This window comes from Notamacropus eugenii, chromosome 1, assembly GCF_028372415.1.
Source record: "Notamacropus eugenii isolate mMacEug1 chromosome 1, mMacEug1.pri_v2, whole genome shotgun sequence".
NCBI lineage: Eukaryota > Metazoa > Chordata > Mammalia > Diprotodontia > Macropodidae > Notamacropus > Notamacropus eugenii.
Window position 1 is genome coordinate 271,294,606 of NC_092872.1, and position 26,793 is coordinate 271,321,398.

The 26,793-nt window shown below is 43.1% G+C and overlaps 1 protein-coding gene and 1 long non-coding RNA gene across 2 annotated transcripts; both read right to left on the reverse strand.

The window, feature by feature from the left end:
• Positions 1–259: 259 nt before the first annotated feature.
• On the reverse strand, positions 260–26,793 carry CISD1 (CDGSH iron sulfur domain 1). Its single transcript, XM_072628915.1, has 3 exons — positions 23,763–26,793; positions 15,731–15,936; positions 260–666 (listed from the first exon to the last, which is right to left on the reverse strand). Exons 1-3 carry the CDS (start codon positions 24,247–24,249, stop codon positions 577–579), a joined length of 783 nt encoding a protein of 260 aa, XP_072485016.1. The 5' UTR covers positions 24,250–26,793; the 3' UTR covers positions 260–576.
• Positions 16,339–23,668, reverse strand: LOC140517551 (uncharacterized). The gene is made up of 3 exons (XR_011971636.1): positions 22,820–23,668; positions 22,015–22,083; positions 16,339–19,712 (listed from the first exon to the last, which is right to left on the reverse strand). It is a non-coding gene; the product is annotated as an uncharacterized lncRNA (long non-coding RNA).

Genomic DNA, 26,793 nt, shown 5'->3' on the forward strand with positions numbered 1-26,793 from the left:
CCTGATGATAGTCCAATTTATATGTAAACATTAATAAAATTCATAACTGACAACCCCTCAAATGGAGATTCTATATCATACACTCTGCAAATAAATTTCAAATATTTGATTTCCTCATCTATTATATGCTGAATAAAAAGCCAAATTCTCAACCAGCCAGGTCAGGCCTCCTTAGCTTTAAACAAAGAAACTGTCTTCTTTTTGTAAGGGGATTTGTGACGAATCTGCTCATGGCATGCAATTACAATTTGCATATACATGATTTTGAAAACAATTTAATATATTAACATCAACATACAGATCCAAGGATATCCTGTCATTAATTGAAATTTGAAGAAACCGATGAACACAATCCCTACAAGACAGAAGAGCAACCCACAGGCCAGGAGGAGTCTTTACAGTGAGTGTCACCACGGTGTTTGGACAAGTAGTAAGGCAGAGGGCACATAGATGAAAGCCTTAGCTTACAAGAAACCACACTGAGAACCCCAGGGGAAAGGAAATGAGACAGAATTAATATAATGCCTTGTAAAACAACCACTACATTAGGACCAATCAGTCTACACTGTCCACCAATTACGCATCTTTTTTCTTGATGATAAGTGGTCCCACGTTGTCACCGGTTTCTTCATTGTGCTTAGTGTGGGCACCATCACAGAATGGAAACTAGAATGAAGATAAAGAGAGAGAGAGAGATGAATGCATGGTGATTGTGGGATCAATTATGTTTAATAACCCCAGCACTTCATTGTATTATTATTACTTTCCACTTTATTTGCACCATTATTTCACTTGATGCCCACTTTTAAGATAGGCCTAAGTTCAAATGTCACCCCAGATGCTTAAAAGCTCTATGACCTTGAGTAAATGACCTTTCACAGTCTGTTTCCTTATTTGGAAAATAACAACTAGTATTTAGTCACTTTAAGGTAAAGGTAAATGTTATACAAGGGCAGCTAGGAGGTGCAGTGGAAGCTTACTAGCTGTGTGACCCTGGGCAAGTCACTTAACCTCTGTTGGCTTTATTCTCCAAGAGAAAGAAATGGCAAACCACTCCAGTATGTTTACTAAGGAAACCCCTAATGGGATCACGAAGGGTCAGAAACAAGTGTAAATATTTTACTAGTGTTATCTCATTTAATCCTCACACAACCAGGCTGGGAGGTAGGAGGTATCATTACCCCAACTTTAGAGGTGAGGAAACTGAAGCAGAGTTAAGTGCCTTGACCATACAGGGTCATACAGCTAATGTCTAAAGCAAAATTTGAACTCAGGTCTTCCGGACTCCAAGTCCAGCACTCTCTTCAGTGAGTCACCCAGCTGCCACTAATGGGGAAAATAAGGTAATTTAGCCCACTGAGTTAAGAACACAGTTCTAGAGCTGGAAGGGACAGCAGAGGTTCTCAAGCCCACCACTCTCATTTTACAGATGAGGAAATAGGCCCAGAGAGGTTAAAACTGACTTGCCAAAAGTCACCTAGCTAGCAAGGGTCTGAGAGGAATTTGAACCCTGGGTTGCTGTGAGGATAAAAGGGGATAATGCATATAAAATGGTTGGCCAGTCTGCTTCTCAGCTTTTAATAGTGTCATGCCAATGTTGCTTATGTTAGACCAAATACAATTTCTTAAAAAACAAAGACAGCTAATCTAAAACAACCACCAGAGGAAAATCCAAAGGAGACAAAAGGCCAGCACTCAACACAACAGGAGAGGAAAGGATAAACTCTCAGTTTATCTTCCAAGCTATCTGTTTACATACAACATTTTTATTATCATGACGTATTCAGGACAGGACTAAATTTTAGTCCGAACTTTATCATGTTAACCACAGGTCACAGATAGCTTGACTTTAGAGCAGAGAAGAGACTTGGGTCATCTAGTCCACCCAGAGCTCTCCTACTGCAGATGACCCAAGTAAAGGCCTAGACAGACGTGACCTACAGAAGGTCCCTAATGGGAGGCAGGGCATGGACAAGGCCCAGGTCCATGGTCTCCAAATCCAGACCTTCTTCCTGTGACACAATGAGGAAAAGTCCCTAAGCAAAGACAAGTTTGACAGTAAAACACAGGCCAGTTGTGGCTCAGGCCCCTGGGCTCAGTCTCTGATTGGTACCTATAGGAGAGAGAGCAGCTTTTTCTTAAATTTAGGAAGGGGCAGGTGTTTCGTAGAACCCTCACAGTAGACCACAACTGCCAAGATTCCATCCTGGCAAAAAAGGGTGATAAACAACCGAACTCCTCCCTCTCGGAGAAACCAGGGTGAGGCCAGCATCTCCAAGTGACAGATGTTTAACAAATGCAGAACTTAAACATCAACAGTAGCTCCAATTTTACAAACACGGTGGGAAACAAGAGTGTACATGATCATTCCTCCTAAATGTAGGTGATAAAACATACTTTTGAAAACAAAACCACAGGAAAAGTGGCCTGGGTGCTGTCAGTTCTCAGGCCCATTAATGCTCATGAAGTGGAATTCTGACATGAAAGGATGCTGAAACCAGCCTGAAAGAGACCGCCTGGGGCAGGGAAAGGGGACAGGAAGAGGATGGTGGATCCAGGTTCAAACCCCACCTCCAAATGACTACCGTCTGACTCTGGGGTGAATACTTCATGTCGCCAGGGGTAAGGAGATATGTGAACTCAATCCTAGGAGGCTGGTTGGCTGTTGGTGTCTCAAACTTTCTACCATCAACAGCCTACTTTTAAAACTGCAAATTAATTACAGTAGAGTTCCATGCCAGCTTTTGTTACTGGCCACTGTTGTCTTTGGGCCACCAGATTTTAAAAAGAACCATCCCATATTCTGGAAAGCAATTTGGATTGATGGCCCAAAAGCTACAAAATCATGCATAACCCTTGACTCATAGCTACCACTATGAGACCTGCACCCCAAAGTGTTCCAAGGAAAAGGACCGCTAAGTACCAAAATCTTAAGAGAGCAGCAAAGAATAAGAAATTAAAGTGGTGCCCATCAATGAAGGAATAGCCAGATTATGTTATTTATGAATATGATAGAATGTTATTACACAAAAAAAGATGAAGGGGTGATTTCAGAAAAACTTGGGAAGGCCTGGGTATAATGAGCAAAACCAGGAGAACAGTTTATTTTATTTATTTTAGTCTTTTTCTTCTTATTAATTTATTTAGCACTTTCCTCCAGTTACATGTAAAAAACAATTTTTAACATTATTATATCTCTGAGTTCCAAATTTTCTCCCTTCCCAACCTCTCTCATTGAGAAGGCAAAGCAATTCACTATAGGTCACATGTGTGTAGTCATACAAAACATTTCCATAATACTCATGTTGTGAAAGAAAACACAGACCAAAAAAAAAAAAAAACCTCAAGAAAAATAAAGAAAGTTTCAATCTGTATTCAGATACCATCAATTCTTTCTCTGGGGATGGATAGCTTTTACTTTATATACAATACATTTCACTTTGCATCAGCTCATGTAAATCTTTCCAGGTTTTTCTGAGAGCATCCTGCTTAGCGTTTCTTCTAGCACAGTAATATTCCATCATAACGATATACCACAACTTGTTCATCTGTTCTCCAACTAAAGGCCAACCCCTCAATTCAGGAGAACAGTTACAACCATGCTGTAATGTCAAACTACTCTGAAAGTCTTAAGCACCATGATAACTCAATGACCAGTCACAATTTTGAGTGCCTCATGATAAAACATGCTCCCTATATCCTGACAAAGAAGTGAGGGACTCGGTACAGATTGAGACATAGATTTTTTTGGACATATTCAATGAGGGAATTTGTTTTGTCTGATCATGCGTATTTGTCACAAAGCTTTTGTTTTTCTTTTTTTTCCTCAAAGGAGGAGGTAAAAGGAGAGAAAATAGAATTTTGTTAATTGAAAAAAATAAAGAGCTGGCATACCTGGCATTCAGTGATTCTGAAGGTAAGTTCAAAAAAAGTTATTAAGTTTTTATGAATTCACAAACATTTATTAACAGCCTACTATGTGATAGGCACAGAGGTAGCTGCTGGGGGTACTAAGGCCAAACCAAGAAGCCCTACCTTTAAGGAGCTGATATTCTGCTGGGGGTGATTTAATGGTGGCAAGATTTAATGTTTTCTGTAGAATACATTTGCTCTCCCAACTCCATGACATGTCACAGGTTGCAAGTACCATGTAGGGATGCACTTTCCCCTCTCCTCCATCTTCTTTTCAAAAAAAATTTAATTTGTATTTTTTTCAATTACATTTAAACCAAACATTCAAACCAAATTTTGGGTTTTGTTGAGTTCTGTATTTTTCTCCATAATTTGGTTTTGACTAATCGATTTCGACTGCATGTGCAGTAATGCAAACATATCCACATTAGCCATGCTGCAAAAAAAATAAAAAAAGAAAGAAAAAGCAGACTAAAGAAGCCCCCAGAATAATAAAACTTTAAAAGTATGCTTTCAGACTCCATCACTTCTTTCTCTGGAGGTAAACAGCATTTTTCATCCTAAGTGCTTCAGAACTGCCTTGGATCACCGTATTGCTGAGACTAGGTTAAGTCAATTCACAGTTGATCATCCTTACAACATTGCTCTTACTGTGGACAATGTTCTCCTGATTCTGCTTACCTCACTTTGCATCAGCTCATGTAAGTCTTCCCAGGTTTTTCTGAAAGAATTCTGCTTGTCACTTCTCACATAGCACAATAGTATCTCATCACAACCATACACTACAACTTATTCAGCCATTCCCCAATGGGTGAGCATCCCCTCATGCCCAATTCCTTGCCACCACATAAAGAGCTGCTATAAATATTTTTGTATATATCTAGATATACAATGACTGTATCCCACAGATAACAATAGGGCTATTGCTGAGTCAAAGGGTTTGTAGAATTTTATAGCCCTTTGGGGGCACTTTAAATTGCTTTCCTGAATGGGTGGATCAGTTCACAACTCTAGCAACAACGCATTAATTTCCCTATTTTTCCACAGCCTCTTCAACATATGACGTTTTTTTCCTGTCATATTACTACTTATCTTGGAGCTTTTTAAAGCAAAGTTCCATTTATTGCTATACTTTGTAGAGTTTTTAATAGAAATAAGTATTATACTTTGTCAAAAGTATTTTCTACATCTGATGAGATAAGTATACAATTTTTATTAGTTTTGTTATTATCAGTTATGTTGATAGTTTTCCTAATACTGAACCAGCCCTGCATTCCTGGTATAAATCCCTTCTGGTCGTAGTATATGATCTTTGTAATATATTGCAGTAATGTCCCTGTTAGTGTTTTCTTTAAAATTTTGCATCAATATTCATTAGGTTCTTCTTTTTTTTAAATACCAAATTAATCAATGGTTTATCTATTTTATCGGATTTTTTTTCTTTTATAAATCCAGTTCCTAGCTTTCTTTATTAGTTCAATGGTTTTCTTACCTTCAATTTTATTAATCTTTCCTTTGATTTTCAAGATTTCCATTTTGGTGTTTAATTGGGGATTTTAAATTTTTTTCTATTTTTTTTAGTTGCATGTCCAATTCATTAATCTGCTCCTTCTCTATTTTATTGATGTAAGTATTCAGAAATAAAAATTTCCCCCTAAGAACTGCTCTGGCTGCATTCCATAAATTTTGGTATACTATCTCATTGTTGTCATTCTCCCTAACGAAATCATTGATTGTTTCTATGATTTCTATCTCCTTTCCAACACAAGGCCTTTCCAGTCTTCTGGTTATTAGTACTACTCTCACCCACATTACTTTGTGTTTACCTATTTCCCCAAGTACAATATTAAGTTCCTTAAGAGCAGAAATTGGTTCATTTCTGTGTTTGTCCAGAGGATCTAGCCCAGGGTCTGGCACATAGTAAGTCTTTGTTGACTGAATAGAAATATACAGACAAATGCAAAATATGTAAAAAGTAAAGTCATGGACTGGGTGGAGGTACTAACAAATTGATGGGATGTCATAGGTGGCAGCTGAGCTGGACCTTGAAGGGAGATATGGATTATTAAGATATGGAAGAGAGGGCAAGTCAAAAGAAGGGGCAGCACTGGAAACTAACAAATCAAGCTAATATCAGGTACTACACATAAAGATCTGACTTTTCACTTTGCTGATTTCTATGAGTTGCTGGTTTTCTTGACTTCTCAGGAACATCTGAAATTAAATCAAGGTAAAATATCAGAATCCTAATGGGAAAACCTCAAGCTGGAAATGGAAAGGAAGATGCTGACACTCACATCAGTGATGTGTGTTCTTTGCCCAGGCTAACCGTGGGTGCTTCTTAATACAGTACGAATGGCCAGCTGACCATATGTTAAAGGGCAAGGTCACTGGGGTTCAAATTCAGAGGAAAAGGACATGACACTTAACCATTTCTCAGATGTGACTCTGGTTACTGCTGAACTCAGTTTGTGGAGGGAGTCTAATGAGATTCAGAAAAAGGAAGGAAATTCAGAAGGGTTTCCTTATCAAAATGCTCAGAAACCATTAGGATTGTATTAATGAAAATGACATTCAAGAAGCATTAACATCTCCCACTTCTTTCCTAATTCAACAATTGTATATCAAGACAGGTGAGTTCTGCTATCTTGACATGCTGAAAATGAACATAAAGCATTTCACTGACATGACACAGGGAGCACACCAGTTCACAGTGTGACAATGAAATCTACCCCAGGAAAACCAATAAAGTGTCCCCCTTCCTCCAATTAAAAAATCTCAGTGGTAGTTTTAAAACCAGAGCCATATTCTGCAATCCTAACTGACCCTGACCCACTCTACCATTTGACCTCAGTTGTTGGACAAATAGGATCCCTTCAATTCTTTCCCATTTTGAATGAATAGATGACTCAAGTACTTACTATGTGCAAAGCACTGTGCTGTCCCCAAGGGGATGCAAGGAGAAAAGCAAAATAGTTTCTGCTCTCAAGAAGGTCACATTCTAATAAGGAGATGATTTGTTTAGGAGATTTCAGCTGCAAAGTGCAAGGCAGATGGCAATGCTGCTTATTCAAAGTTTTCCATTAACAAAACCATATTGGTATCTGAGAATTTTCATCATGGAGCCCCTTGACACCAATCTTATTATCTTGGATCTGGACCAATGTTACAAAATACATTTCCCAACTATCTCCCATCAACAGCAGCTTTAGCCAAGAAACTTCTGGGGTAGTTGCTTTGAGCTTAGGAAACTGCTGAGATCAACACCATTCTTTAGTCCATAAAGGGCATTTATATTAGGAAGCAAAGAGATAAACAACAGTATCTCATTTCCTTCTAATCTCCTGCTCCAATATCAGCAAATGCTGGTTAAGTTGGTTCAACAACTGAAGAAAACCCTAAAAAATTCTCCCCACCTCCCACTGCTCCCAAATCAGACAAAGAAAAAGTACCTGGGAAAACCCAAGTGCTAATCTGAAAATGTATGGAAGGAAAAGGGGTGCTGCCAGACTACAAACCCTTCTACTTGTAACCCAGAATGGGTTTGATTCACATCTCTACTCAGGTTACTCCAAAGGCAAAGAGCATCACGGTGCTCATGGAGTCCTTAACTCCACTGTAAATTTCATTTGCTCAAAGTAACATTCTCCACATTTCACAGCAGTCATTTTAATTCGACTTTTTTCTTGTTGTTCCTCCTCTCCTCCCACCCCCCTGCTTGTATTTTGAGTCTGTCTCCTCATGTTAGTCAATCTATTTCTGTCCAGTAATCATTTACCTATTTGTATTTGTTTTGTTAGAGAAAGAATTGATTGAAGATGCACCTATAGATTGATCATAAGCTGATCAAGCATTCCCACCTACTATTATCATGAAGTCTGCCTTCTTTGGTGAGTACATAGTCTAAGAGTTGAAATTAAGCATCTATTAATAATGAGAGCTTGTAGATGAGGAATATTTAATTTTAGGGGTCACAGACCCTTTTGGGGCAATCTGGTGGAACCTATGGACCTCTTCTCAGTACATAAATTGAAATACACAGTACCAAAGAATAAACCAATTACTTATCAGCAGCATGACCATGGGCAAGTCAGCTCACCTCTGCCTCAGTTTCCTCATTTGTGAAACAAAAGCACCTATCTCCTAGGGCTGTTGTGAGGATAAAATAAGAAAATACCTATGTAAATGCTAGCTATTATTATATTGAAATACAGTTTAAAAATTTAAGGTATGAGTGCTTAAGACTGGAAAGGGATATGTTGATTAAAATCTGTAAGAAGGAAGAAGATGGCTTCTTTGATTTCCCTAGGGCAGTGCTTAACACAGAGCTGTGCACATAAGGCGGCTTTTAAAAAACCATGGTCACACAAACTACAGGTTGGTCAACTTGCCAGAGATACTAGGCAGAATTCTCTAATGTAATATGAAAGGGGGAGTTCTAAAAACTCAGAAAGGGAAGTGGCTGCCACTATAAACCACAAAGTCCAATTCCACTGTACCATATTTCCTAAATATATATAAATAAATATATAATGGTATTTATAATTAATTATAAAATGTGCAATCATGTAATAATTAAGAGTTACCTTAGAAATATTTTGTATATACTTAATATATGCAACATGTCATCTCTTCTGATAGAATGTTAGCTGTTTGAGGGCAGGGAGTATTTCTAGTTTTTTTTGCTCTAGGACCCTAACATGATGCCTGACACTCAAGCAGGCATTTAATAAAGGTTTATTGACTATAAGATCATACAAAAAAGGTGGAAAGGACCTCAGAGGCCATCTACTTCAACCTCATTCTACACGGGAGGAAACTAAGGCCTGCAAAGTGACCTGTCCATAGTTGCATTCATAGCAAGGGGCAGAGATAGGGTTTGAACCAAGGTCTTCAGAATGGGTGTCCTTGTCCCTGTACTCTGGTGCCTCCAACTTGACTAGAATTGAAAACCGCTATAAAGACAATAAACAAAACTGGGAAATAGTCCATGACTATGTACAAGGTGCCTCCTAGCACTCCAACTGTGAGCAGCCTCCTCCATCATTCGCAGTCTGGAGAACCCTCCAGGACAAACTGACTGCCCCATTCCTTCTCCAATGCTGCAGCCTCCATCCTAGCTCAGGCTCTAGTCTTACATGAGACTTCCTGCCACCACCATACTCCCAGCCTCCATAGCCAATCTCTTGCTAAGGCCTGTTGATTTTACCTTCTCAACATCTCTCTAACAGATGCCCTTCTCTGCTCTGAGAAAGGCCCTCGCCATCTCACCCCAGGACTCTTGCAATAGTCAGGGGAGGTCTGTTTATCTCAGATTTCTCTCCACTCACTCAGCTGTCAAATTATCTTCCTGAAGGACAGGTACAGCCATGTCACACCTTCCACCCCCATCACCTCCAGGACCAAAAATAAAATCTCATTTGATATTCAAAGCACTCCATAACCATCCCTCCACCCAACTTTTTGAGTCTCACATCTTGGACCCTACCATGTTGGCTCTTCAATGTGGTGACACTGACCTCCTTGTTCCTTAAAGAAGACGCTCCCCATCCTTAGTGGGGCATTTTCTCTGGTGTTCTCCCTCCCAATATCCACTGGCTTCTGCTGCTTCCTTCAAGTGTCAACTAAATCCCTGCTTTCTACAAGAAGTTTTTCCTGATCCCCTCAAGGCTAGTGCCTTCCCTTCGCTGATTACCTCTGATTTATCCTGTATATATCTTGTATGTACATGTTTGTAGCATGGCTCCCTCATTACACTACGAACTCCTTTAAGAGAAGGGACTGCCTTTTGCCTTTTTTTGTATTCCTAAGCCTTAGCCACAGGGCCTAGCAGGTAGTAGGTGCTTAATAAATGTTTACTGATCATTGATAATGAAAAGTCCCAATATATTCCAAAATATCTACAGCAGCACTTTTGATGATAACAAAGAACTGGAAACAAAGGAGATGCCCATCCACTGGGGAATGGCTATACAAATTCCAGTGCACGAATGGAATGGAAGCTTACTGTGCTTAAGAAATGGTGTGTATGATGAATACAGAGAAGCTGCCAAAGATCAACGTGAACTGATGTAAAGTGAAGCACAATTATAAATGATATACACAAACAACATACAGGACTACAACAATGTAAATGGAATAAACAAGAACAGACACACAAAAATCCAAAGGGATGATTACAAAAGTACTGAGAGCAAGCACGGCTCAGAACAAGAGGACTGAGAAAACACCCTCGCCCTCTGGCAGAGGTATCCCTGGGTGCATGGGGTATCTTTCAGCCTTTTTTCAGTGTCATGATCATTTTCCTCTTCTTTTTGGCTAAACAAAACTACTTGTTATATGGGATGGCTCTCTGAGAGGAAAAAAGAAAGGAGGGAGAGATGCTGGAGGTAACTGGTGATACAAAAAACAAAGACATCAACACAAACTTATTTTAAAAATATTTATTGGCACATTATTGTCCTCGCACAAGGATCATTACAAGGGCTCACTTGTGGTTATCAACATTCCTTATCTCGACACTCAAAATTTTTCTACATCTCATCCCACTTTACCTGTCCTTCTGATACTGAAGACTACTTATGCAAAGGGACCTTAGAGGTCAGTTAGCTCAACACCTTCATTTTACAGATGAAGAAATTCAGTCTAAAATTTAATAAAAACAAGAAGGTAAAATGAGGCAGGTAGGTGGCCATCCTCTTGCCCAACTATAATCCCATTATCTCAGAGCTGGAATGGACCTGAACCTGACCATGAACAGCATCTACCATCCACCTGACAAGTGACTGACCAGCCTCTGCCCATTATTTCCCAAGGCAATTCACTCCCCTTTTGGACAGTTCTAACTATAAGATCACAGCTCAAGAGCTAGAAGGCCCTCAGGGGCCACTTTACAAATGAGGAAACTGACTTGTCCAAGGTCACTCAGGCTGTAAGAGAGGTGGGACTTGAATCTAGGTCTTTCTGCCACACAACACCGCTTCCATAAGAAATGTTTTTCATTAAATTTCTTTCACACGGAGCTGAAATCTGGCTTTTGCCAATTTTAGCCCTCTGCTCTCAGTCAACAAGCATTTAAAGGGGCTACTATGTGTCAGGCACTGTGCTGACTCTGGGAATACCAAAGAAGGCAAAAGACAGCCCCTGCCTTCATGGAAATTGAAGTCTAATGAGGAAGATGATACAGGCTAGATATACTGGAAATAATCAAGAGAGAAAGGTCCTGGCATTAAGGAGGATTAGGAAGGCTTCCCACAGGAGTGGGAAGGGGTGTTAGCTGGGACCTGGAGGGAGCCAGGCAGGCCAAGAGGCAGAGACGATGATGGAGAGCATTTCAGGCCTGAGGACAGCCAGTTCTGCCTTCTCAGAGTAAGCAGAATTCCAGTGGTAAGAATAGCTGACCCACATAACCCTTTAAGGTTTACAAAACACTCACTCACTTGACTGCCAAAATGGCCTTGTGAGGCAGACCCTTTACAAATGGAGAGATTGATGCCTTAGGGAGGTTCAGTGACTTGCCCAGGGTCCTCCAGCTCATTAGTACCAGGAAGCATTAGTGCTAAATCTAAGCCAGATCTCTTCTAACTACTAAGTGCAGAGCTCTTTTTCATTTCATATTAAAAATCTTGTAAATGTCTGAAGAAAGTGACCAGGTTCAGCTTAACTCCTCCCTACTCCAGGTTCAATGTCTCTGGTGTCTCCTGGAAATCTCTGTATGGAACAGCACGGAGTCCTGTCATCATCCTGGGTGTCCTCCTCTGGAATCTCAGGTCCAGGGACATGTCTCATCAGTATCCGTCCTAAGAGGGGGCACCCGAATACCCAGGAGGTGGTATGACCAGGGCCAAGCCAAGTGGCACTATCACCTCTGCTAAGCTCTACATCTGCTTAATCATCCTGTGGCTTCACACCAAGTCAGTAAAAAGCCCACTAAAAGCCCAAGCCTGCTTCTTCTCTCATTCATGGGCTTCAGCCTAGTCATGCCTTCCCTCAATCTGGTCCTGGCTTTTTTTTCATTCTATTAGATATAATCTTATTAGATCTGGCCAATCATTCTAGCATTCTGACATCTTTTTGGATCCTATCTCAACTTCGCAATTTTCAAGTTTTTGAAAAATTTGTGCTATCTACACCTTTCTCTATATCAGTGACAAAGAAATGTCGAAAGAGTAGGGCCAGGTCTGAGCCTGGGGCAAAGTTTCAGACAGCGCTCTCCACGTTCGTAGGATGCCAGAGCTGGAAGGGACCTTGGAAACGACCCAGTCCAACCACAATGGTCCCAATGTCCCCATGAACAATCGGGCAAAATCAAAGAAAATGACCATTCACAGCATGTCCAGATCCATTTCACATTTGAGGCAGGATTTGAACTCAGGTCTTCCTGACTACAAGCACCATGTTCTATCTACTGTGAGTTATTAAGTGCTTACCATGTGCCAGGCACCTTGCTAAACAAAGAGGATACAAATATAAGCAAGCCCTGCCCTCAAGCTTACATTTCAGTGAGGGAGGGCAGCACCTGCAGGGAAGATGGAGGACACCGGACTCACCGCTAAAAGGGAAGTTTTCAACTATGAGGCTAATCCCACATTTCTGGTTCCAGAACCAGAGCAGCTACTGCTCCTTGTGTGTGTCCTCTGTTTTCTCCCTCCTGCTTCTCTGGGGTGACTCAGGTTGGGCCCCTCATTATCCACTCTCCCCTTACCTTCTGAATCGGGCCTGCTGTGATTTTCAGTCTGAGCCAGCCAATACCAAATCCCAGAACTCCCCATAAATTATTTGTCCAGTCCCCTGCTCTAACGGCTCAGGTGAGCAGTGCCAGGGCTGGCTAGCCTGCTAGTCTTTCTCTGAGGAGATGGGTCTCCCTCTCCTCCCCCTCACATTCTGTCTCCTAACCTGTGTTTACAACTACTTGATGGCTATTTTTACTCCTCAATTCAATACCTCTAATCCAGCATGCTTAAAATGGAACCTATTTTCTCCCAAGTCTAGCTCCCTAGCCTCAAGTCCCAAGCTTGGTTCACCACCACCCTTCCTTGACCATTACTTTTGCCCTCATATGTGATAAATTAACAAATGCGGTACATTCAAATCCCTTTGAACTGCCCTATTTATCTGTTCTTCTTCATGTGGCTATGGGGTTCAGTGGACAGAGTGTTGGATCTGAACTTGGGAAACCTCAATTTAATCCAGCCTCAGACTTGTACTACCTGTGTGATCCTGGCCAGATCACTTCATCATTAACAGCCTCAGTTTCCTCATCTATAAAATGGAGATGTTGATAAATAGATCCTACCTATTTATGAAGATCATATACGATACTATTACAAAGTGCTTAGCACACCTTAAAGTACCATATAAATGCTGGCTGTTACCACCAACACCCTCCTCCTTCTTCCTATATTCCCAGCCCTAGTTAAACTTTATCACCCCATGCTCCTGTAAGAGTCTTTTATCTGGTCTTCCTGCCTCTGTCTTTCATATCTCTACCTGTCCTAGACACTGAAGCAATGAATCTTAGCACCAGAAGAATACTTAGAAGTTATCTGGTTCAACCTCCTGCTTTATTTCACAGATGAGGTTCCTGAGGCCCAAAGAGCCTTAGTGTTATTGGCAGATACAGGATTTGAATCCAGGTCTTAGCCCCAGTTCTAGATCCAGAAGGGCCTCGAGAGGCATTTTACCTTCAGAGTCCTCTCTCTCTTCTCTGAGTTCAGAGAACAGACCAGTGCCAGGTGCTTCGCACTTAATGGTCCAAGAGCTAACTAATATAGGGCTTGTTTTCCTGGCATTATCTCATTTAAATCTCACAAGATACTGTTATTTCCACTTCACAGAGGAGGAAAATGAAGCCATGTCCCTGCCCCAGGGTCCCAAAGCTCTTCAGTGTCAATGAGGAGACTGATGCCAAGATCTGGGAGTTGACTGGGACCCTCAGGCTCCAGCCCATACCACAGAGCTAGCCAACAAGTCAGCAGAGACCCTGGGAACTCCTGACATGTCATTTACAGTTAATTAACATTTTGTTCCACTTAACCTTTCAGCAGAACCATAGGGGGAATAATTGTCCAAGGCTCTCATTCCTGCTGGACCCCTCTGCTCAAGCAGTCACAGGTGACCTTCAGTCACCAAAGGGGCCTCTTCTCCCTGCTTAATACAAATGGGCAGAGGGTCTTGCTCAGAGACAGGCTCTGAATGAGAATCCCTTCAGGGTGAGAGAGAAAGCAGCAGTGTTAATCATACCTTTCCTTCTAAATTGGGTTACCATTCTACTCATTTTCAAAGTCTTGGACATTTACTCACTCCCTTAAAAGGGGTCAGGTTTGCAAGCAAAGGGGGGAAAGTCTAGAAAGGGCTTTAAACTGGAAAAATGTTTATTTTAAAAATATTTTTAGTTGAGCCAAAAAGATGGTTTTAAATATCCTACCTACTGCAAAACATCCTAACAGTGGTTGCCATCCTCCAGAAAGCTTTCTAAAAGGCTTTGTATAAAACCCAGATACCCCAAGACTAGCCTTCTCCTCTGATAGACCCCAAGGCTTGCTGACCTGTGCCAGAGCCTAATAGTTTCACATTTCCATAGCACTTTAAGGTATACAAAGTGATTCCTTCACAGTAACCCTGCGTAAGGGAAAGTGGTAGAAGCATTTGTAACCCCATTTTACAAGGGGAAACTGAAGCTTGGAAGTAAAGGGACTTGCCTGTGATCATGCCACAATCATCACCCATATTTTTGTCTTTCTTTTCATTCCCAGCACACAGTGCCTGGTACATAGTAGGTACTTAATTAATGACTATTGACTGCCACAACATCATCTACCATTTATTAAGTGGTTATTATATACCACCATGTATATTTTACATACATACGTACATATATACACACACATACACATACATATCTATATGAAGAGAGCAAGATGGAGGTGGAGAGAAGGGGAAGACATTGTGTTAAGTACTGGGGATACAAAGAAAGGAAAAAAAAGGAGGTCATTGCCTTCGAGGAGCTCCCATAACGAATAAGACGCTGAGGCAGAATCTGAACCCAGATCTCCTAAGGCCCAGGTTCTATGCCCTACTCCACATTGCCTTTACTTTCTTGGCAGAGTCAATTTCAATAGTCTTCTCAACTCTCTACACACAGAAAGGGCCATGAAGGGACGAAAGACAACATAAGATTTTGGTAGGACTAGCCAGTTGGTTGTTTTTGTCAGAGACATTTTTCTGCTGAAATAAAAGCTCTCCTCAGTGAAAAAGAATAAAAAATAATGCACTTATAGGAAAAGAGTCAGAAAGATGACTATCTCGGTTCTCTATTTTCTCTAGCCTTTCAAGTGTTTGTTTTAGTGAAATCTATTTTAGTCGTTAATTAACACTGACAGTACACAAAGTTCTTTCTGTGACCACAAAAATCACCAGAAATGCTGAGAAGTCACTAGGAGTGAATTTATCTCCTCTTCCCCTATGGCTTCAGGCAAGTATTTCAACCATTTCAAGATCCCTATCTCTAATCTTGGGCCAGTACAGTTGGTTAACAGCTGCTGGTATTACACAGGACATTTCATATTAGGGTTTGATGCAGTGCATTTCTCTCAAAGGAAAGTTCTTTGTTCTGTCAGTATTAAGCCTGGTCCATCACAGCTGAGTAAACTGAACCCTCTTGGCCCTGCACTGGAAGGACACTGGGAAATCACGAGCTGATCCTGCTTCTAGAAAAGGGCGAATAAGCAAGCATTATCTGATAACCAGGATTCCTGAGAGTGGCCTCAAATCTGATGATACTCAGGAAGGCTAAGGGACCCAGGCCCCACCCCCTCACCTTCTTGGACCTCCAACAGCGGCAGTACACAGCTTTCTCTCCCAAGTCTTCCATGTCAAATGCGTGGACAATCTTGGGGTTGTCTTTCTGGATGGTGAGGTTGACCATGGACCTGCAGCGTTTTTCTTTCACCAAAAACCTTTTGTAAGCTAGGTAGCCCACCACAGCAGTGCCAGCAGCCAGGGCCACAGCTGCGATGCAGTCGGCTAAATCGAGGAGAAAAAGAAAACCCTGATCAGCAGAGCTGATTAAATAAATTATGGAACATGAATTAGTAGGAATAGTATTACTCCATTACTCCTTGACAATGAATTTAAGGATTTCAGAGAATCATAGGAAGATTTAGGTGAACTGTAAAGAGTAACGTAAGCAGAAACGTGAAAACAGTCTATACCATATCTGCAAAAAAAAAATGTAAATGAAAAGAATTAGAAGGCAACAGCTAAATACAGGGTAATTATAATGATCCTAGAGAATGGAGAAAGTATAGCTCTTTCTCTTTGAGAAAGTGGAAGGCTATGGGTACAAAGAATTACAAACACTATCAGACACAAATAATTTGTCGGTTTTGCTATCCTGTTTTTTTTCTCCTTTTTTAAATCTTTGTGAAAAAGGAATGGATCTGGATCAGGGATGGGGCAGGATATATCTGAAAATGAAAGTACCAAAAACACTTTTAACAATTGCCTTACTTTTCTTTTTTTCACTTAAAAATCTATTTACTCTCCCTTCAACCTCAGAGAAAAACAGAAAACTTATTTAACAAATGTTCATAGCCCAACAAAACATTCCCACATTGACCATGTCCAAAAATGTGTCTCATTCTGCATCAGAGTCCAACAGTAATATAAAACAAAAGATGAAAGTGTTTTAAAATTTTTAAAATAAATGGTTAGGCCCAATATGCAATAGTTTTGTCTTTGTAAAGTGCTCATTTTGCATTCCACCACAGACCTCTGTAGGGATCCCTGAGTAAAAGCAGTTAATTTAAATAGAAATAGAAGAGGGAATCTTGAGGTCCATTTGAAGATTCAGAGGGAGAAAGAAGACTGCACACAGAAACTGAAAAATGCTAATGTTTAGATTTATGCTAAAATGTTAGGTAGGAATACACGGACAAAACCTCCTGCTTCCTACTCAGTTCTCTAGCGGAACTGCCTGCTTACTGATCCATGACTTCCTTTCAGTCACATAGACCACAAGCCATCTGTTCCTGCCCAACCCAATAAGCTTCTTCGCATCCTTCCAGGTCAAAGCAGGGTCTCAGTTCCTTGCTTTCTTCTGACACAAAGGAACCAGGACAGCCTTGGGCTCTCTGCCCTTGACCACACCACAGCACCAATTATCACCCTCTCACCTGTTCTTTTATCCTGTCACATAATTCCTTGATGGTATCTTTTACCCTCATTCTTCTGTGAAATTTCTCACTGGTCCTATGTTGCTGTTCACACCATCAGAATGTTAAAGCAGGGGAATACAAACATGATCAAAAAGACAGTCCCTGCTCTCAAGGAGCATTACATTCTAATGGGGGAAGATAACTCACCAAAGGGACCTGAAAAGAAGAGAGGAGGTGCCCCAGGAGGGGGAAGGGAAGGAGAGAAAGTGAAGAACGGCAGTGGTGGAGCTTCTGGAAGGAACTCACCAATGGGAGAAGAGAGACTGGAGAGTTGAGGAAGACAGAAGTCAAAGGCAGCAGAAGCATGACAAAGAAGCCCCAGACTATTCTGTAAAATATACACTACTTTAACAAGGCAGCACATCAAGGCGATCCTCACAGTTGGAAGAGCTGGGTTCAAGTCCTGCCCCTGACACATAGGGATGGTGTGATCTTGTGTAAAGGTGAGTCATAATCTCTCAGTGCTAAGACAGCTCTCCAAGACTCAGAGGTTTTGGAGAAGGTGCCAACCTGACTTGGTGAAGGGTGTTTCCTACTGGGAAATCACAGGGCAGCACCTCTAGCACCTATACTGCCCAGCTTGCCTGCCTCTTTTTGAACTTCCTCTTGTTTTGTTCCATGCATTTTTAAATTGCTTCCTTGACATTGTTCATGTGGCCTTTCATTTACTCCTCAGAACTCCCCAAATGGGACCCTAGTAACTGCTCCAGGGAAGGTCTAAGAGAAACCAGCTCTGCACTGCCTGGCAGTCTCAGAGCAGAGGTGACAACATTAGACAACAAGTGGCCTTCAGCCAGTACTTAAAAGATTGTGAAAGCTCTCATCTGAACAGGCTCTCATCTGAACCTCACAACCCTGTGAGGAAGGGATCCACTGATATCATGATCCCTAGCAAATACCAGAGGCAAGAGTTGTACCCAGGAAAGCCTGCTCCAAGTCTACCAAGCTATCACCACATCATGTGGCTGCACTTGTTACATCACACAAAAGGCAGTAGGGAAAACCTGGGAAGAGAAGGTCAAGAGGACGATGAGGGATGCTTCTCGGCATTCTTCCAGTGAGCCAAAAGTACCTAAAACAGACACCAAAGTCCAACAAACCTAAATCTCCCACCTATCCAAGTAATCCAGAATTAACCAGGCCACAGCTTCCACCCTTCCAGACATTTACAAATCTTTTCCGTGCTTTCTCTCTTGGTGCTGTCTACAAGTTTGTTTCGACTTTTGAGATGAGTTTTTTCCAACCCTATGCTTCTTATGCTTCACTCCATTTTGGCTACTCTTTTCATGGTTCCGGGTAAAGAGAAATGGATTTGGTGTCAGAGGCGCTGGTCCTATTCTCATGTGTTCATGAGTTTGAAACCTCTGCAGATCTCAATATCTTCACCTACAAAACAAGGGGGCTGAACTAGAGGTCAATCCCTGCATCCAAAACCTTTAAACGATTCTACTTATCCTCTACTTTCTCTTAGTAAGCAGAATCAGAACTTCTTTCATGCAATGATGCTAAATCCTATCAACTTGACCTCTGTAACATCTGTCCTATGCCTCCTTTCCTTCTGACGATGCCACCACCCTGGACTATTGAAAGAGTCTGCTAGTTGGTCTCCCTGCCTCAAGTCACTTCTAGTGTATTTTCTACAAAGCTGTCAAACTGATCTTCTGGATCTAAGTGATTATGTCACCCTCACCCCCAACCCCCACTCAGTAAATTCCAGTGACTCCTTATTACTTCTAGGATGAAATATGAAATCCTGTTTAGCATTCAAAACCTCTAATAACCTAATGCCCTCCTAATTTTCTAGTCTTTTTAAACCTTACTCACCTGATAGTCTTTAATCCAATGACATTGACTTCCTTGCTGTTCCTTGAACAAGAAATTCCATCTCCCAATCTTGGTCATTTTCAGTGGCTGTCCCCCATGCCTAGAATACTTTCTCACTTGTCTCTGCCTTCTGGTTTCCGTCAAGTTCCAGTTTTATTCCCATCTTCTACAAGAGGCCTTTCCTGACATCTTTTAAGGTCAAGGCCTTCCCTCAGTTGTTATGTACAATCTATCCTGTCCATATTTTGTATACACAATTGCTTCCATGGTGTCTCTGATTAGACTGAGCTTCTTGAGAGCAGGGACTCTTTGTCTGTCTGTCTACCTATTGTGTATGTGTGTGTATATGTGTCCTTTTTTGGCATACTCAGAGCATAGAGAATCTGGTACATAGCAGTAATAAATACTTCTGGAATGACTGACTTATTTTCCTAGGCATGGTGGCTATTTACATCTAATAAAACAAAAAGAATAAATTCGGCCTCATATCAGCAGCAAACACAGAAAGCAACAATTTAACATAAGATGCACCATCCGAAAGCCTGAGGGTGAATTTTCACCAAGGATTTCTCTGGAGAAAGAGCCTCATGTTACCCATACCATAAAATCACCATTTGGGGATGGCTCTCAGGTGCTTTTCAAGCTCTATTCACAAGACTTTTTTTCTCGATTTCTTAGCACCAAACATTCCTTGAAAAGCAGAAATACACCTCTCTCCATCCAAGCCACATTTATGAAGTGCCCATTGTGTGAAGGGCCCTGGGAATACAAAGACAAAATCATTTTTTTAAATTGTCAGTCTCTTGTCTCCCACTCTACCTCGCTGTCACATTGAAAAGCTAAGACAGTTAAGAGGAATTGAGCTAAAACTGACTTGGCTCTTGGCAAGATCACATTCAACAGAAAGGGAGGCTTTGAGAGAAACTCAAGTAAGTGAAAGCAAGACATAGGGGTGGAGGGGGAGGAGAGGGAATGCTTTCTCTCCTGAAAGGAGTTATTTTTACCCTGATATTCAGAAGAAAAAAGTACTTCCCCAAGCATCACCCTGCTTACTAGACACCTGGCTCACCATGTTGCCCACACTCTAGCTGACCTCTTCCTCTCCCCTGATTCCCTCTATCTGCCCTTATGGGCTGCCTTTCCCCATTAGAAGGTAAGCTCCTTGAAGGTTGCGACTGGTTTATCTGATGTGTCCTTGATATGTTTTTTAAACGGAAATTTATTTTTTCCAATTACATGTAAAGAATATTTTCAACATTAATTTTTTATAAGATTTTGAGTTCCAAATTTTTCTCCCTCCCTCTTGCCCCTCTCCCCAAGAAGGTGAGCAATCTGATACAGGTTATACATGTACAATCATGTTAAACATATTTCAGAAACTGTCTGGCTTGTTTGTATTTGTATCTCCAGCCCTTAGCACAGACCCTGACACTTAAAGACTTAACTGTTGTAGCCACATCCACCTACCCATAGTTCTATCAACCACTGGCCATCTATTTAGCTTTTATTTATCCATGTACTAAGGCTACAAACACAAAACTAAGGACACTTGTTCTCAAGGAACTTACATTCTAATGTTGGTGACAACACACAAAGGGAGGGAGGTGACTGCTCTGAAGTCACATATGGGGGTGTTGAGCAGGGTCCTGGAGGGACAGTAAAATGTCACACTCCATTTAGTAATTATAGTTTGATTTTGGTTTATGGTTCCAGTTTATGGTTTATGGGGAGGGGAGGAGGAAGAGAAGGATCAGTACTCTTTTGAATCCTCCTACATTCAAAGCCCTGAGTTAAAAAGAAGAAAGGCAGAAAGGCAAGACATTTACCATTTACCAAGTCTAATTGCCAACAATTATCCATCATTGTTAATTTCCTCACTTTGGATCATATTCAACAGACCAATACCAACAAGTCTACCCTACCCATTAAAAAACCACTTCTCTCCCCTGCACTCTTGTTATCCATGGAATTAACTAAAGAATGATTTGGGTTCAGGGTTTTCCAGCTCCTTTGCCATCCCCTGCTCTGTTCTTGTCGAAGGGACAGACAGAGGGAAATGTCCTCCAGGAGGAAAAAAAGCAAAGGTCCTGAGAATTGGCCAAAGGAGGTGTGGTCTCCCCAAGAATGGGGGTGGTCTGTCTGGGGCTGCCCTATGCTCCTGGGCAAAGCAGGAGCTCCCCTCTTCTGTCACTCCTATACTTGGGAGGGGGACCAAGAAAGAAGGTAAAGACACTGTTATATTACATTAAGCAAGGATCAAGGCTGAAAGAGCTGGATAAGACAGCAAAGAACACATGAGAGCAGAAGGAAGCTGAAGTCAGCCCAGCAATGAGGCTTCTACAGTACAGCCAGAGTGCCAAGGGCCTCTAGGGGGCGCCACAGACCACAGGGCCTAAAGCCACTAAGACTCCAGAGGTCACCTCTGGCCTCAGACACACTTAGCTGTATGACCTAGGCAAGTCACTTAACCTTCACTTGCTTCAGTTTTCTCACTGGTAAAATGAAGGTCATAATAATCTCTACCACACAAGGTTTTTGTGAAGCTCCAATGAGATAGTCATTTATAAAACACTTAGTACAGAGCCTGGCACATGGTCAGGCCCTTAGTGCTTTCTTACCCCCCAACCCCAGGTTTGGGTTCAAATTTCACCTCAGGTACTATGTGACCCTATGCCCATGAGGCTTGGATGTCATGGCCTTTACCAGTTTTTTGTTTTCCTGACCTGCTCATCCTCTGTTAATGGTCCAGGGCTTCACTAGCAGAGTCCTGTATCCTAAGTTCTAGCTTGAGGGCTGGAAATAACCCCAGTTATTTTACAGGTGCAGAATCTGATTCTACAAGATGTGCCCAGAGACCAGTGGGGAGCACAGCTGGGATGTCAACCTAAGTCTCCAAATCTCTGCCACAGTCCTGCGTCCAGGAGGGCCCTCTATGCCAATACTTCCATTCTGTGGATCAGGAGCATCCCCGTGGATGCCAAATCTCCTCTACACTCTGATGTGATTCTCAACATAGAGAAAGAGAATAATCAGCCTTTTTCTGGAGACAATAGTAGCTTACCCTCAAGCTCAGACCCAAAGCCAGGGACCTCTAGCTTAAATAAACTAGCTGCTTCTCCAAGTATTTATCCTGTCAAAATAAACACAAAAACAATCAGCTGTATGTTAATGTAAACACCAGTGCTAAACGTTCCCATGGCACATTCTCTGGACTTCAGGATTTTAGGCTTCACATTTCAAAGCTATGTCACCATAACCTGGGTTTGCAAACAGTGAAGTCCTAAGGCTCCGTTTTGTGTCTCAACCTACAGGACAATGGATTCAGAGCTGGAATCCTCCCCAGAGAACATCCTGGCCCAAGGCTCTTATTTTACAGGGAAGGAAGCTGAAGCCCAGGGAGCCTCACAAGATCATAAGATGTGGAGCTGGAAAGGACCTCAGAGGCAAACTAGTTCCAACCCCCCTTCACTTTACTGATGAGGAAATCAAAGTTCAGGGATTTGCTCAAGGTCACAGTCAGGATCTGAATCTGGGTCCTCTGAATTCATCCAAAGCCACTGTGTGGCACAGTCAGATTATGAGGAAAATGAGGCGCAACTTAGAAGACCATCTACAACACTGTGATTCAAGCAAATATTGAAAAATCTTACTCTAGAGCATAAATATTCCCAAGCTATTCGCTTTGCAGGGAAGTTGGGCAGCCTAGTGTGGCAAATGGTAACTACAGTGTTGGCTTTAGAGCTGGGAGGGCCTGGGTTCAAATCCTGTCTGATTTTTTCTATACCAGGCACCCTGGGCCAATCATATAACCTATCTGAGCCTCTCACTTTTGTCATCGGTAAAATGATATTTATAATAACACCTACCTCACAGAATTGTGGGGCTCAAATGAGAATGCAAGTAAGTGCTTTACAAACTTTACAACATGTTATTTTAAAATTCCTGTAGCCTATCATAATTGGGAGAAGTTTTCCTACAGGCTTAAAAATTCTTCAGCAAGTTTCCTGTAGAATGTGAAGTGAGCAGTCCCAAAGCTTGGCTAACGTCCTTGTTAATGTTTTTACACACTACAGATGCTTTCCAAAAGTTCATCTATTCAAACAATATTCTGTAAATGAAAACCTAATTAAAAACTGGATTCCTATAAAACACTTGTTTTAAAGGAACTGGGACTGTTTAAAATCAAACTTTTTGCAAAAGGCAAAAAAAAGCGCCTAAGATAAAACAATTTCCCCAAATATCTTTCTGCCCCCGGGCAGATCTGGACCAGCCAGCCTGGGACAGGTCATTCCGGCCTCGGTCCTTAGGTGGACGGGGACGCTCCTGGACCCGAAATGCAGGGGGCTGCAGCCCAGCCCCCGATCTGAGGGCCCCGCCAGGGCGCGATCTCCGACCGCCGGCTCTCCGTGGGGAGGCCCAGGCGGCTCAGGCCGGGCCCGGCACAGGCCTGGCGAGCCTGGGGGAAAACGGAGGAGCCCCTCGGGCAGGTCCTGTTCCCCAGGGGCGCACATCCAGGGGACGCCCCCTCCCCGCTTAACCCAGCGGGCTGGGCACGGACCCCCGGGTGAGGAGAGTGGGAACCCCGACTTGGGCCTGAGAGGATCCGGAGCTTCCCCCCGCCCCCGAGAGTCGGTGACTCGCCCGGCCTCCAGCCCCCAAGGGTGGACGTTGGGGAGGCCGGCTGGATCTCTGCGGGGGAGGGGTCACACGGCCACCCCCACCCCCCGGCCGCGCCCGCTCCTCGACCCCTCCCCCGCCCCGCCTCGCCCTTGGCGCCGCTGGCTCAAGGTTAGGCGGCCGCGCGCTCACCTCGCACCGACAGGTTGGAATGCAGGCCCATGGCGGCGCCGGCGCTCCGCGGAGAGGGTGTGAACGGGGGAGAGGGGGTGCCGCCGCAGCCTCGTGCCTCCCGGCCCTCACCGCACACCGGGGCTCGCTCCGCCCGCCGCCCGCGGACCCGGACGCTCAGGAGGCGACTCGAGGGCAAACGCTGCCGGCGGGCCGGAGGGCACTGAGCAGGCGCGGCCGACGCACGTGGAAGGGGCGGGGCGAGACCGGGTTGGTGGCACTGAGCATGCGCGCGCGTCTCACCTCCCCCGCCGGCCTCCTCCCTCACGGCTGGGCGGCCTGCCTGGCTTTTCTCCGTAGGCTCGTGCCCCTGCGCTCCTTCCCTACGTGGCTCGCTCAGTTTCCGGGGTTCGGCTGCCTTAGCGGGGCGAGGATTCGCAGCACAGACCCATAGGCGTGAATGGGCAAAGTAAAACGGCCGGTCCGTGCGCATGTCGTAAGCGCCCATTGTCTGCCCGGCCCGAGCTAAGCGCTGGCCCTCAGAGTGCTTAGTGCACTCGAGGGAAGGAGCCCACGTGCAAACGTTCACCGAGCAAACTGAGCCCGGGACAAATAGGAAATAAGGAACCGAGGGGAGGCTGGGAGAGCGCCCCCGGCTTGGGGAGGACCCCCAGGGCAGAGAGGGCGAGGGGCTTGGTGCGTTATGTCCTGGCACATCCGCATGCAGCTTTCATCCCTCTTCGGAGCTCCTCGCCCACCACCTGCTTGCCCACCTGGACCTTTCAGCTCTGCTAAGTCTTCTGATACATCACTCCTCTCATCGCACTGTGGCGGCTCCACACTGGTCCGGGCTGAACCCCCACCTTGGGAATAGGCCTTCCCCTCACCGTGACCTCTTGGAACGAACTGGCCCTTTCCTCTTAGACTTCCTTTCATCAGATTTATTTTGAAAAGGAGAGACAGAGAAAGGAGGGATTCCCGAGGGAGGGAGAAGAGAGAAGAAGCCAGGATACCAGGAACCAAGGCCCGAGTGGCAGAGGAAAGGGATGGACGAGTGCCCTGAGAATGTCTAGCTCTGGCTTGAGGTTATTGTGTTCCCAGATGGGCATGTATTCAGGAAAAAGGTCATCCTTGGCATGGGGCCCAGAAAGAGCATGTTTTCTTGTAGCACCTGGCATAGGATGCCAATTTGAAGACTTCACTGAGCAGTGATTTTGTCGAGTGTCCCAGAGACTGCGTATTTACATCCACATCCCTATTACTAAGGACTTTACTAAGAGTTGGGGGGGAGGGGTCACTAGGTCAAAGCTGTACTTTTGAAAAATCATTTTCATAAATAAGTGAAGGCTAGAATAGAGAGAAACAAGTTAGAAAGAGCAGTTAGGAAGCTCTTGTGGTAGCCCAGGTGAGTGCTGAGGAAAGTCTGTGTACCAGAAGGGTGTTGTATGAGAAGAGGAAGTGTGTAAGAGATGTTGGGGAGGTGGAAATGACAAGATTTGACAACAGAGTGAATATGTGGGATGAACTCAAGTAAGAAATTGAGAAGGACCCCAAGGTTGCTGAGCCTGAGTATCTGGAAGGATAGTACCACACTTTGCAGTGATGGGAAAGTCAGGAAGAGGAGAGGGCTTGAGAAGAAAGACAATGAATTCTACCTAGTATAGCTTGAGTTTGAAATGCCTAGGGGACCTTTCATTCAAGACACCTATAAGGCAGTTGGTGATGCTTTCTCAGAGAGAGCTAATGTCTGGCTATGTAAATCTGGGAATTATTTTTATAGAGATGGTAAGTGAACCTAAGGTAACTGATGAGATCACCAATTGAGATCATATAGAGCAGGGATCAGCAAACTATGGACAGTAGCCCAAATCTGACCTGCTGCCTGGTTTTGTACACCTGACAACAAAGAATAGTTTTTACATTTATAAATAAAGTTTCACAAAAACAAGCCCCCATGCTCCCTGTCTGTAGTTTGCTGACCCCTGGTATAGCATAAAAATTGAAGAGGGCCATAAGTAAGAAAAATTTTGTTATTCTTTTTACATTGTAGTTTCAAGGATCCATGACCAGAACAATGTCTAGTTCTCAGGCTCATGGTTTGTAAATATTGCCATCACACTTGCGCAGTGAGATATGGGGATGACATAATGTGATATTTACTATGCTTGCACATAGTTTAATGTTGGTAAATTGCCTTCTTTGTCTGTTGGCTTATAAATCAAGTGGGCGCTGTTCGGTAAGTGGGGATTTGGATAATGCATAGAAGAATGCATGTATCTGCCTCAACCATCCCCCACTGAGGCTTAGGGGACCTCTTAGGGGACCTGTAGGAGTTGTAGCTTCCACTATTCTTGCTTGCCCTTGTGAGAAGAGTGATTAGGAAGCTGTAGGAGTTGGTGTTCTCATTATCAACAGACTCCCTTAGAGAAGAATAAAGAATAAACTTATTGAATTCCTTATTATGACTATGTTCCTGTCTTCCTGTATGCCTGGATCAAGGGTGAACCTGTGCTAGAACACCTGGTAGCAGCCCTCCCATGTCTCCTCTCTAACACCTAGCACAGTTGGTGTTGCCTGTGTGTTTATCTGTGTAACAAGGCCCCATGATAGAACTTTCATATCCATAATTAGAGAACATGACCTGGATGAAGAAACAGTATGAATTTGAGTGGTCAGACTCAGAGGAGAATCAGGAAGGAACCCTGTTCTAAAATCCTAATGAGAGACTATCTAGGAAGAAATGATGTTGGATCATGCCAAAGATTGCAATAAGGTATGAAAAAAGGCCATGAGATTTAGCATTGAGATCATTGGTAACTTTGAAGAGAGTAGTTTCAGTTGATGAGATCAGAAGCCACCAACCTGGCAAATGCGTGTGCACATCCTACAGCCACAGTTACTGAAGACTCAGAAAAGAAAGTTCTTGATGCCAAAATCCTTGGCATTGCCAAATGGTTCAGCATCAGAAACTGAGATGATTTTATCAGTGGAAATGACATGAAAATGATCATCTGCTTTGCTGCTGTGCCATTAAAGATCATGGGACCTTTCT

Bases quoted from the DNA above. Each gene is read 5' to 3' on its own strand.
- CISD1 (XM_072628915.1), bottom strand. From the start codon at position 24,249: ATGGGCGCTTACGACATGCGCACGGACCGGCCGTTTTACTTTGCCCAT. The intron at 15,937-23,762 runs GTGAGCGCGCGG...TCCTCGATTTAG, and splicing joins TTCCAACCTGTCGGTGCGAG to CCGACTGCATCGCAGCTGTG. The intron at 667-15,730 runs GTGAGGGGGTGG...TCTTCATTCTAG, and splicing joins GCTGTTGGAGGTCCAAGAAG to TTTCCATTCTGTGATGGTGC.